This window comes from Vicugna pacos, chromosome 21 (assembly GCF_048564905.1).
Source record: "Vicugna pacos chromosome 21, VicPac4, whole genome shotgun sequence".
Lineage (NCBI taxonomy): Eukaryota > Metazoa > Chordata > Mammalia > Artiodactyla > Camelidae > Vicugna > Vicugna pacos.
This window is the reverse complement of record NC_133007.1, coordinates 27564755-27576942: the sequence shown is the minus strand read 5'-3', so window position 1 is coordinate 27576942 and position 12188 is coordinate 27564755. Positions and strand designations below refer to the sequence as shown.

The 12188-nt window shown below is 48.8% G+C and overlaps 1 protein-coding gene and 1 long non-coding RNA gene across 4 annotated transcripts; one reads left to right on the top strand and one right to left on the bottom strand.

Moving 5' to 3' along the window:
• The first annotated feature begins 168 nt into the window (after nt 1–168).
• Nucleotides 169–5224, top strand: LOC140688110 (uncharacterized). Of its 2 annotated transcripts, XR_012062859.1 has the most exons (4): nt 169–321; nt 1340–1385; nt 2057–2228; nt 3275–5224. It is a non-coding gene; the product is annotated as an uncharacterized lncRNA (long non-coding RNA). The 2 variants fall into 2 exon arrangements; XR_012062860.1 differs by lacking the exon at nt 1340–1385.
• Nucleotides 5225–6991: 1767 nt separating this feature from the next.
• Nucleotides 6992–11854, bottom strand: LINGO4 (leucine rich repeat and Ig domain containing 4). Of its 2 annotated transcripts, none has more exons than XM_072945914.1 (2): nt 11753–11854; nt 6992–9216 (listed from the first exon to the last, which is right to left on the bottom strand). In XM_072945914.1, exons 1-2 carry the CDS (start codon nt 11815–11817, stop codon nt 7422–7424), a joined length of 1860 nt encoding a protein of 619 aa, XP_072802015.1. In that variant the 5' UTR covers nt 11818–11854; the 3' UTR covers nt 6992–7421. The 2 variants fall into 2 exon arrangements, with proteins under 2 accessions (XP_072802015.1, XP_031544836.1); XM_031688976.2 differs by lacking the exon at nt 11753–11854 and adding an exon at nt 9672–9709.
• Nucleotides 11855–12188: the final 334 nt, after the last annotated feature.

Below are 12188 nucleotides of genomic sequence, written 5' to 3'. Positions count from 1 at the left end.
CCACAACCCAGTGACGTTCGGGGAAACCGCCTCCTGATGGGTGATGCTCCGCCACTTGGTGTTTCTTCTGCTATCTTTTGCCTCGATTGGCCCCCACGCCGTGACAGGAACTTAAGAGACACGGAAACCTTTTTTTTTTTTTTTTTTTGGTGGGAGGTCATTAAATAGGCTTCGTAAAGATGAAGAGAAAGCCAAGAGGAAAGGACTGCGCGTCAGAGGGTGAGGGCCCACTCTATTCCTCTGCCGAGGGGTGAACAGACGATGAGGACCGACACGGCAGCAAGACGGATGGAGAGGGACCCGAGTTCGGAGCACCCGGTGGTAAGGGGGCTGCGGGTAGTGCTGGCGTTAGGGGCGCACCCTTCCTGGGGATTAAAGGGAGACGGGTCGGGGAGACAGGCGCGAAGGCGCAAGCCGCGGGTGGGGGCTGTTTCTGTGGGGGCGAGAAGGGAGGTGGGTTTCTGCGGGCAGCGGTTTGCTCTGGAACAGTGCATTCCAGCCGCCGTCTGGGTCCTTGGACCGTTGGGGACGGTTGGGCCCTGCTACTGACTGCGCGGCGAGGAGACTCGAGAGCCGGACCCTGGCCTTTCCCCGCCCCGCTCTAGGGGCTCGCCCGCTGCGCTCCTTGTACGGTGGGGCTCTTTCGCCCCAGCTTCTGTCACAATGCCCGGCGTATGATAAGCACTCCGTAAATGTTTGTTGGGCAAATCCAAGATTATATCTTGGGTCAGCTAAGGCGATGCCATTAGCCCTCAGGTTTTCCTTTTGTATTGGTTTATGTGTTTTGTTTTATTATTAATTTCTATAGTATATATTAGTAATCACATACTATTATTTTACTGTTAATGTTTTATAATATATGTTAATATTATCAATCGTTTTATATTATTATTATGTGTTTTGAATAAGTAATATATGCACATGCTACAAAGGAATAAAAGGTCTCTCTTCCCTCAGAGGCAACCGGTTTTACCAGATTCTTGTGGATTTTTCACAAAATATTCTATAGCAAACATGCATATATTAAATATATTTTTATATATGTTACCATGTTATACATACCATTTTGCAGTGTCCTTTCATATGGTCTAGATATCTTTCCATTAGCTGCACAGAGGAGTCTGCCTCATAGTTAAGTTTCACATTAAGCCTGAGGGGTGTATTAAGATATAGTCAACCAGTCCTTTAACATGATATTGATGCACAAGTGCATTTCATTTGGCTCTTGTATATCTGTACAATAAATACTTAGGGCTGCAAATATTAAGTCTGAGCAGTGCATGTATTGCTTTTTCATTTGGATAGATACAATTTAATAAATTCTCTTTCTCCCACCAAGATTTTTCTCATTTTCATCCCACCAGCAGTGCTTGAAAAGAGTTTTGGTAAGTATAGTATTGCCAAATTGCTTTCAGCAAAAGTTTTACCAGTTTTCTCTCCCATCAACAAACTTACACAGCCTGATATCAAACTTTTTGATTTTTGACAATCTGATAGTGTAAATGGTATCCCTCACTGCTATTTTTATTTTCATTTCTCTTATAGGTTTCAGCATCTTTTAATATGTTTAAGTGGCAGTTGTAGTCTGATTTCTGTAATTTGTTAATTCACTATGTTCATATTTTTATTGGTTATCAGATCTTTAATATTTGCTCTTTGCTCATATATAGGTTAAAAATATTTTCTCTTTTTCCCAGTTTGTTCTTTGACTTTTTACTTTGTTTATAGTGACTTTTTTTGCTATGCAACTATTTTTTCTTTTTATGTAGTTGAGTATGTTGGCATATTCTTTGATAACTTCTAGGTTTCATATCATATTTAGAAAACCTTCTTACTACCTAAGATCATTATGAAATTATCCTATGTTTTCTTTAAATACTTTTATAAGTATCTTTTTGTGTATGTAAATATTTAGTTCACCTGGAATTTATTTTGGTATTAAGGTGTGAGATAGAGATCCAATTTTATTTTGTTTTATCCAACCCTTATTGAATAACCCATTTTTTCTCCATTGTTTTATTTTATTTTTTTCTCCATTGTTTTTTTTTTTTAAAAGGTCACCAGGCTGCCTCTTCAATATCAGAAACACACAAGATGCAGGGCATTTGCCTAACAAATGAAGAGAAATAGGGAAAGAACTTTTATGTGCAGATTCCAGGAAGGCAGATTACAAACAGCAAATCTGAGTGTCTCTTAATAACACTTCAAGCCACTTGAAATATAAAAAGGTAATTGTTTTACTTTAGAAAATGCCTTTGAAAGTTCACTTTTTTTTTTTTAAACTACTGCAGGACATTAACTGAAATAGAAATCTTGCAGAATTTGGGTAGGGGGAAAAAGCCTTACCAATATTATGAAAATACTTTTTATGAAATGGTTTCAAGGATTGTGAACTTGGCAGATAAAATATAACAGGCACTGAAAATACTTTTACCAAAGGAAATCTATTGATGCAAATTAAGTATATTTATAAACCCAAAGACTAGGTAGAAAATTTCTAACAGTATAACAAATGTGCTTTCTATTAGTTGGATTATTGAAAGCAAAACAGTTGTAAGGTATGTATCTCATTTGAGTAGCAGAAGGTTGTCAAATACTCGTAGAAAAGCAGCTTTTGAAACTCATTATGTGTTATAATAATGCATGTTTTTCCAAAAATTACTTTTGAAAGTCTAAAGCTCTGTACTTGATAAAACTATAAAACGTCTGTGTATTTATATGGTGATAGAAATTGCAAAAGGCTTTATACTATTAAATATACATACAAAATTAACATCTTCCCAGTCCGAGGATTCCTGTAAAATTTACCCTTTTTTGTACAATTTGGCGATGCTAAATTATAGATCTACAGAAAATATATTAACCAACCAACTATTGTTTCATTAGAAACTGCACCAAATCCAATGTCAAAAACATTACTTTTCTAGGATGAAATGTCCTATTATGTACAAAAAGAATTGCTGTTTGGAATTTGCCACAATCTGTTAAAAACAGCAATTTATTCTCCGTTGTTTTTTAATGTTACCTTTTATAAGATCCAAATTGTCATATATATTTGGGTCTATTTCTGGGTTTTTCATGTTCCATTGATTTCTCTATTCAAGTTCTAGTACCATACTGTTTTTTAAAATTGATGTACATTATGCATTTTAAACCAAAATTTTAAAAATTGATACATGATATACATACAGAAAAGTGCACAAAAGAAAGGCATGTACGTTGATAAATTTTCAAAAATGGAAATTTTCATTTCATTTGTGTAACCAATACCCAGATCAAGAAATGGAACGTTACCAGCACATCTGAAGTCGCCCTTGTATCCCTTCCCAGTCACTACTCCTCTCAAGGGTAAAGAAACACTCTTCTGATTCCTAATAGCAAAAACTAGTTTTGCTTGTTTTGTTTTTTTATGTAAAGAGAATCACACGGTGTGTACTCTTTTGTGTCTGGCTTCTTTTGTTCAACATTATTTTTGTGAGATTCAGCCATATTGTTGTGTATAGTTTTAGTCCATTCATTCTCACTGTGTAAGTGTTATACTGTGGGAATGTAGCAGTTTACTTTTTGATTTATACTGATGCCATTTTGATTAGAATCACATGTTTTTAGATTATACCTGAGGGAGAATTGTATTTATGATATAGAATCTTACTATAAACAGGCATAACTCATCAATGTCTCAGTAGTAGCGTTTTAAAGTTTTTGTCATACAAAATTTACCAAATTATTTCTAGGTGTTTGAGCACCTTAATTGCTATAGCTACTTTTAGGTTTAAACAGGTAAAAGGGTAATTCAGACCCAAAGAGGAATGCCCGTCGTTGCAGTAAAAGGCACAGGCTTGTTTTATGGGCCTATCGTCTTCCAGCACCAGTGGGAAGTGGTGGCAAAAAAGAGGAAATGAAGGGGAAGCCCAAAAAGAGGGGTTAAAAATTTAAAAAACCACAGGAGTAATTAATCAGATTAGTGAAAAGCCAGGTGTAATCACTTTTCCTGGAAATGTTTGGCAGGAGGGTTGACTTTGAATTGGTCGGGTAGGGAGGTTGGGGAGTAGAAGGGATACCTTTAGGTGAAATGATTCCAGGCTCACTCTCAAGTCACTGTGTGTTTGGGATTTGTCACCTCATTCCCCCTCTAAGAGCTCGAATCAGGATGAAAAGACTGAGTTGTGAGAAGCTGGGATCAGGTGCATTGTGATTTCTTTATTGTCACCTCTAGTTTCAAAGAGTCCATTCTGCTTCCTTAAAGGGTGTTCTGAACAAGATGCAGGTGGCAGTTGGTGAAACCAGTTACAAAGTGTGAGTTGCCCAGAGAGTCCAGTGGACAGGTGTTTCCACTCAATACATCAAAGCAGGAAAGTAGACTTTAGCCAGAGGGCTGGGCAGCAGGGGTTCTCAAACACAGCAGCCTAGTTCCAGGGCACTGGCTGCTTGTGGAGTTCCCTTCCTGGACAACATGCAGACAATCCATCCAAGTGATTTTCAGCTATCTGAGGTTTTGGAAAACAGCACACTCCCTTTGCCTATTGTAGGAGTCATCCCTTCTTCTCCTGTCACTCAAGGCTCTTCACCAGAAGCTAGCGTCTAGGAGCATTGGCCTCACTGTCAGAAATTACGATGGTGCTATGCTCCAGTCTTTGGATCAGATTGATGAATTGTGGCAGGTGTCCTAGGGGAGAGGTATTCCCCTCAGCCTCTCTGGCCACCACCATCTAGCTCCAAGTCTTCCTACTTAATTCCTCTTTACAAAACATTTTGGAGGAGAGTCCCTGGTCTCAGATGCTCTTCAGCCTGAATCCCCACCACCCTCACTTCTTAGAGCGGAAGTCCTACCCCAAGTCTCCTCCCTCTCTCTGAGAGATGAATGCTGGGAGGAGAAGGGGAGCGAGAGGGGAGAAGCTGGAGGCAACAGTGTGCCTCTTTACAGAGTCCATCCTATCACCTACTCTTACCTGTGCAGTTGTCTATGTCACACTGTAGCCCTTCCCAGCCTTTTCTCCTCACCTCTAAAGGACCCTGGAGGGCACAGGCAACCTAAGCCTTCAGCTTTTCCTCTTGCCGCCTGAGGCTTCTCACAGCAGAGGCTAGGTGTAAAATATACATGGGATTTCAGAGACCTAATATGGAAAAATAATGTAAGACATTATTACTTATTTTTATATTGATAACATTGAAATGATAATAGTTTGGGCACATTGGATTAAATAAAATATAGTATTAAAATTAATTGTATCTGTTTCTTTTGCTTTTTTAATGTGATACTAGAAGATCTGAAATCACATATGTAACTCACATTCTGTTTCTACTGGGCTGCTCTGGAGAGTGTGGGCAGCAGCGTCTCCCAGTCCAGACACATGCCATCTGTCCCACTGACTCAGGGGCTTCCCAGAGAAGCTTTCTCTGAACAGCAGTGCTGCTCTGCCCTTTTCTGCATTGCAGTGTGGACAACTAGAATGAGATCCTCTGGTACCTGACCCTCAAGTCCCAACCTAATCTGCTGGTGGAAGGTTTTGGAGATGAGGGAGAGGGCTGTGTCCTGAGGAGACCTTTCTGGTGTCTTATAAGCTGGAAAGTGGAGGTTGATGTTAAGAGAACTGTGTGTGCGTGGTCAGGGCCAGGGCTGGAGGCTTAGGGACACTCAGCCTCACTCTCCAAGCTGCTGGGTTCTCACGTTCACCTCTGGCCCCACCCCCGTATTCCCACTTCTGCCCCACTGAAGAGCTTGCCTGCTGGTGAAGTCCTGCGGGTTGTTGCCTTATGGCGCCAGCTTCTCTCACCTGTCAGGGACAGTTTGGGCTGGGAATCTTCTACTGAGTGGTGTCTCCTCAGAGCAAGGACAACAGCAGCAGAAATGGCTAGGAAGCTCATGATGCCTGCGTACTGTCGGGTGAGGGGAGACTGGGGGCTCCTGAGGGTAGAGGAGAACTAAGGACACTGTGCAGATGCTGCTGCAGAGAGAGAGAGAGAGGGGAGGGGAGGGGAGATTCCCGGACCATGTGACTCCCCACTTCTTAGCCCCTCCCCCTGCTCCTTCCTCTCCTCGCCTCCTCCTCCCCTTCCGATGATCCTGAGGCTGCTGCCTAGTCGCTTGAGCTCGCGGCATCTCCACTTTTTCTGGCTCTGCTTTGTCCTCTCTTTGAGGCACACTCAGAGGCAGTCAGCATCTCCTCCTCCCACTCCACCTGTGCATCTAGGGTCTCGATGTGACAGTGACCTCCATCCAGGGACAGCTTCCCACTGGGGCTGCACTAAACACGGAACAAGGGGAGACTGCTGAGGGACAGTGGGAATTAACCAGGCGGGCAGTTCCTGCTGCTCCCGCTTCCCCCAACTTGTCACTACAGCTTGCAGTGCCCCTCCCACCTTGTTCCTCCACACCTGGTCCTGCTGTGTTCTGGGCCTCTCTCCTTTGACAGCTTCGGGTTCTTGCTTTTGTTAGTCATTTTCTAGGAGTTCTGTTGCTTTGCATCGAGGGTACTAGGGATCTTCAGGACAGGAATGGTAGGGAGATCCCAACAGAATGAGAAAGAAGGGAAGAAGCTGGGGGTCCTGGGTTGGCATTTCTGCAGAGGGTTCCTTGGAAGGCAGAGGATCTCTCCTCTAAGTCCAGAGACGGAGAGTGCAGGGGAAGGGCTGACACTGAAATGGGCTGGCCTTGCTGATCTCTCCAGGCATGGTGGGCAGCCTCTTGCATAAACCCCTTAGATTCAGGCAAGGCCATTGGGATACAGGCTCAGTGGGCAGGCAGGGTAGGAAGGGGAAGTTCTGACAGAGATAAGGGGTGGAAAAGATTGATGCAAAGAAAACTCCAGAGATCACGTTGAGTTATGGCTGCTACTGCCATGGCCTTTTGGCAGCAGGTTTAATAATGTGACAGAACAGAGGCAGGTTGTGGGGGCTCATGCAGATCCAGTGCCAGCGTGTAGTCTGCCCTGAGGTTCCTTGCACCTGGGGAGGGGACAGAGCAGAAAAGAGAGGGAGACCACCTGGTTGAGGAGCAGAGACTCCAAGAAGCGAGTGGCACTTTCCAGCCCCACTTCTGAAATAATCTTTTATTTGTGGTTGGCAATTGGTATTGGTTATTAAGAGTATATGTAAGTGTGTAAGTGTGTGTGAAGAAAGCCTGGTACTGAGGCTAGCAGACTGGAGGGTTATATTTCCTGCTTTGCGTGTGGTGGGGGGAGGGCTGGATTGTCTACAGGGCCTACACCCTCAGCTCCCTGGGACCCTCAGGGAAGAGATGAGTGCGAAAGCACGAGGAGGGAGACTCTATCGAGGGGCAGCATTAGCTGCTGGCATGATGCAGGCGGAGGTGTGGGAGATCTGTGCTGTTGAGGACTAGGTTCTGGTCCAAGCAGCCTTGGTTCTCTTCCCCTTTGGTATCTGAAGCTGGCTTGGATGGGTCCCCAGTGTGGAAGAAAAGGTCAGAAGAGCTTGGCAGTGACCCGGTTGCCACCAGAATTCTTATCCCCAGAGGTCCGAGGTGGCACAAAGTCAAAGGTCACATGATGTTTGACCCGGCCTTTGCCCTTGCTCCAGAGGGCAATGAGGCCAAAGCAGAGGGTTACTGAGGTGAGGAAGGGGAGGAAGCCGACTGCCAGCACCATAGCTACACCTCTGCTATCCAGAAAGAAAGGCTGTAGGATCCCTGGCATGGTGCTGTTGGGGTCAGAGAGAGTGCCATTTGGTGGTTCAACTTGGATAACTTCCAGCCAGCTCCTCAGGGAGTCATTCCCAGCGACATTGCTGACCACACAGACATAAGCCCCTCTATCCTGTAGCTGCACAGAGCGGATCTCCAGTGTCCCATCCTCCAGAACCCTTATTCTCCCGGCCCTTCCCAGCCAAGCCCCCTGAGGCCTCATCCAGGAGACGGTGGGGGCTGGGTCTCCATCTCCAGAGCAAGAGAAAACAGCGTGCCCCCCCTCCTCTGCAATGACCCATCGTGGCCCGGACTTTCGGATCAGGGCTGGTTGGCAGGTGAAGTGCCCCGGAGGTAGGATGTCTGAAAACTCCCTCAGGCTCTTCCCCTGGACATGCCGGGGGCCGGCGCAGGCAGGGGGGGACGTGCCAAAGTCCAGGCGGTGGCGGAGCCTGAGCAGCCAGAGGAGGCGGCAGTCACAGGTCAGAGGGTTGCCAGACAGCCTCAGGGTGACCAGTTTGTCTGGAGAAGGGAAGGCTGCTTCCTCCAGGGTTTGAAGGGCATTATCTGCCACGTCCAGGAGGTGGAAGGCAGTCAGGCCATGGAAGGCGTGGGCAGCGATGGAGGTGAGGCACGCCCCCGACAGCCGGAGCTCCTGGAGCCGCACCAGGGGACTGAGCCTCCGGGCTGGGATGGCTGAGATGGGGTTCTGAGACAGGTCCAGCACCCTGAGGAAGCTCAGGTGGCGCAGCGCTTGGAAGGGCACCGAGCTCAGGTTGCAGCGGGTGACGGCCAGGCTGCTAAGGTTGAGCCCAGCCAGGCTCCCGGGCTCCAGAGCCTCCAGGGATGGCCAGTGGTGGATCTCCAGCTCCCGTAGCTGCCCCAGCCCCCAGAGCGCCCCCGCCGGCAGCCTCTCAATATCCAGTTCTCGGAGCCTCAGGGCCACCAGCGCTGGGAGGCGGGCCAGGGCCAGGCCAGGCACGGTGCTGAGGTTACAGCGCTCCAGCGTGAGGGCGCTCAGCGCGGCCAGCCCTGCAAAGGCTCCCGGAGCCACGAACACCAGGTGGTTGTCCCCGACCTCCAGCTGCTGGAGGCTGCCTAGCTCCCTGAAAGCTCCATCAAGGAAGAGGACAATCTGGTTGAGGCGAAGGTCCAGGAGCGTGAGGACAGGCAGGCCCGAGAAGACCCCGGGCCCCATGATTCGCAGCCGATTGCCCTGCAGCCTCAGGGTGAGCAGGCTCTGCAGGCCATGGAAGGCCCCCGGCTCGAGGGTGGACAGCTGGTTGTAGCTGAGGTCCAGTTCCCGGAGCAGGCCCAGGCGGGACAGCATTCCCCGCTGAAGCCCCCACAGACGGTTCCCACTCAGGTCCAGGAGCTCGGTGTCTAGTGGGAGTCCCCCTGGTACAGCCTCCAGTCGCCGGTGGCCGCACAGCACTGCCCGGGGTTGAGAGGTGCAATCACACACAGCAGGGCAGCCGCTGCTGCTCCCCCCAGGCAGGAGGAGCAGGAAAAAGAGGGGGGGCCACGGGGGCCAGGCTTGCTTTGGAGTTGTGGCCACAGCCATTCCCTCTTCAGTCCTGGAATAGATGACATGGCCCTTTTTGGAAAGTGGCTTCAGATGATGGGGACCCTGGACTTCCCTGGGCCTCCTTAGAGGAGAGAGAGATTTGAGCTGTCCATCTCAGCATGGCCAGCAGGCAGGGTGCTGGTGCACACCTCCCTGGAGCCTCCTGGAGCTCCTCTTTGAGGAAACGCTACTTTCCTCCCAGCCCTGGGTAACAGGCCAAGTGCTTACTTGCTCATGGAACCCTAGTCAAGTGGGGTAAGTTTTATGGAATGAGACAGGAAGCAGCAGGGAAGTAACTGTGAGTTTCCTTTTGTCTGTGAGATCCAGAAATGCCTCAGGTCCCTTCTCCCTGATAGCTGCTCTGTCCCTCTCTGCCCACCCTTCTTCTCCCATATTATCTACCCACACCATTGTCTAAGCTCTGGGGGATCCCATCTTTGGATCCTGATTGGAGAGAGGCCTTACCTTAACTAAGTCATCCAAGGCTGGGAAGCATATGGGCCTCAGCTCAGCCCCCCAGGCTCCACTTACTGCCTCTGTGCCATCTTCCAGCCTGGCCCAGGGCCTGAGGCCACAGGCTAACAGGATCCAATCTCCCCAGAACGCCTGGTGGACGACAGCCAGGCTGCACAGGAGCCAAGGCACAGGGTGCAGGAAGCACACGAATCCCTCACAAGAGCTCCAAGGGCAACCCCTCCTCCCCTATAGATGACATCGTGGTATGTGAGGGACTCAAGGGGTGCCCAAGTTTTGTTGCTTGGTCCCCAGACTCAGGCATCTCTCGTATCCCTCCTTCATGATCATTTTTTTTAATGATTTTTTTCTCTTTTTTCTTTATGGGGGGAGGTAATTGGGTTTATTTATTTATACTTGGAGAAGGTACTGGGGATTGAACCCAGGACCTCGTGCATGCTAAGCATGCGCTCTACCACTGAGCTATACCCTCCCCCCCTTCATGATGTTTTGATTCAAGCCTAGTGTGTGAGTCTGAGGGAGATCTCCTGTCTCCTTTGGCCTCTACTGCCTGAGCAATACGCAAGAAACGGATTGTGAGCCAGGGAGGCAGAGATAAGTGAGGAGAGACAGCACCTGGGATCCCTTGGCTGGCACAGCAGATCTCTGGGCACAGGCTGTGTGCACAGCCTGTCAATTTAAAGTAGGTTTCTGGGTGCCAGAGGCCTGGGCTACATCAGGAAGATGGAGAATATGATGACCACTGGAGCCTGACCGAGGTGATGGAGACGAGGTCCCATAGACTCACCGGTTCAGCGACAACCCAGACCCCAAGGGAGGGGAGGTATTGGAATTGGCAAGAGATGGCTAAAGAGATAGGACAAGAACCAACAGATGCTCCATGAGAGGCAGGATGCCTGGGTTTCTTTCTAGCTGCAGATCCCAGGTACCTCTGACCTTTCAGGCCTCAGGTTTTCCGGGCCCTACAGGGTCAGCTCTCTACTACATAGTCCATTTTCTCCCACGTGGAAATTAGGGGAGGCAGTGTAAGAGATGGGGTGATTGCTTCCCCTCTCCTTCCCACTCTACACCATCCTCTAAAAGGACCATGCTGGTGGCTATCCTAGAGCTGCTTTGGAGGACTGTAGTAGTTGGGAAACTGAAGAAAGGCCAAAAGAGCAGAGGAAGGTAGAACACCATTCTGAGGCTTGGGCATGAGAAAAAATGGCATGGCAGAGGCTGCTGCCCAGACTCTTCTGTTTCTATCTCAACCTAACAGGGATCTACAGCATGCTAAGAGTTCTCCAGGGAGACAAATGTCCCAGCTTCCTTCATTCTCCCTGTGCCTGTTCAGGGAAGTCCCCCTGACAGCTAGCTCTTTATTACTACTGCTGCAGTTCTTGCTCATCCTTTTTACTCTGCATTCAGCAAAAGTGCAATGAAGCGTGTAACCCAGCTTCCTTCCTTCCCACTCCTGTGAGTGTCCTCTTAGTCTCCAAATGCCTGCTGGGCCAGGGGCTGGGAGATCTGGCCCCCTTCTCTTTAGGTGGCTAATGTAATTACGAACTTTTCTGACCATGCTCCATGGCTACGGGATTGGCCTCTGGCCACTTTGCAGGAAGAGCTCGGTGTCAGAACCACTTCTTTCTCTCCTCATATGGGCTGGGGTCCGGGGCATCACCCCTCAAGGAACAGGATGCTTTCTTCTTTTTGTCTCTGTGTGGTAGTCCAGAGACACATTTGATCCTGGATATTCTCTTTAAAGCAGACATGAGTGAGGCACGGGAACCTACATGGGGCGGGGGCTCTTAGAAGAAACATTTCTGGAATATCCACGCTGATTGCAGAAAAATCCTTCCCAGAGGTAGAGAGAGCACCTGGGAAATGGAGGGAGGTCTTCTTGGAGTCCTTCCCCCTTAAGGGTACCTGGGACATCTTAGTTTTCCTGTCAAAGTCCTGTGGGACCAGGATCAATGGTTGCCTGGGAGTGGGGTGGGCACAAACCTTCTAGCCTTGACAGGTCTGGCCTTGGCTCTGAGAATGTTATGGAGAAGGGCAGCTGCAGCTCCGGGACAGGAGGTGGGGGCACTTACCAGAGAAGCTGGAGGGTGGCATCAAGTTGGGTACTGCATCCGTCCAGGGCTGGGGGCCGTCCCATTCAGGCTGCGCCTCCCCTGTGTGCCTCACTCCCTGATGCCCGCCCGCCTGCCGGGTCGCCTGCCTGCCCGCCGGCCCGCCTGCCCGCCGCCGCTGCTGCTGCAGCCGCTGCTGCCAAGACCGAGGTAGAGAAAAGAGCCAGAAAGCATTTCTCCTTTTTTTTTTTCCTCTCTCTCTTTTTAAACCAGGCAAGAATGAGTCTGCAGCAACCCTGTTGGTGCAAAATAAATAAATAAAGCCACCAGGGAGGGCTGCAGCAAGCGCCACTAGCCACTACCGATGGCAGTGGAGGGGAGGGAGCGCAGGGGGAGGGTCTGGAGCCTCTGGTGCGAGCAGTGGAAGCGGCTGGGCAGTGAGACGGGGTCTCTTGGA

Excerpts from the sequence above, each read along its gene's own strand:
- LINGO4 (XM_072945914.1), bottom strand. The coding sequence starts at position 11,817 with ATGGGACGGCCCCCAGCCCTGGACGGATGCAGTACCCAACTTGATGCC. Across the intron at positions 9,217-11,752 it reads GCCACCCTCCAGCTTCTCTG|GACTGAAGAGGGAATGGCTG; the intron begins GTAAGTGCCCCC and ends CATCTATTCCAG.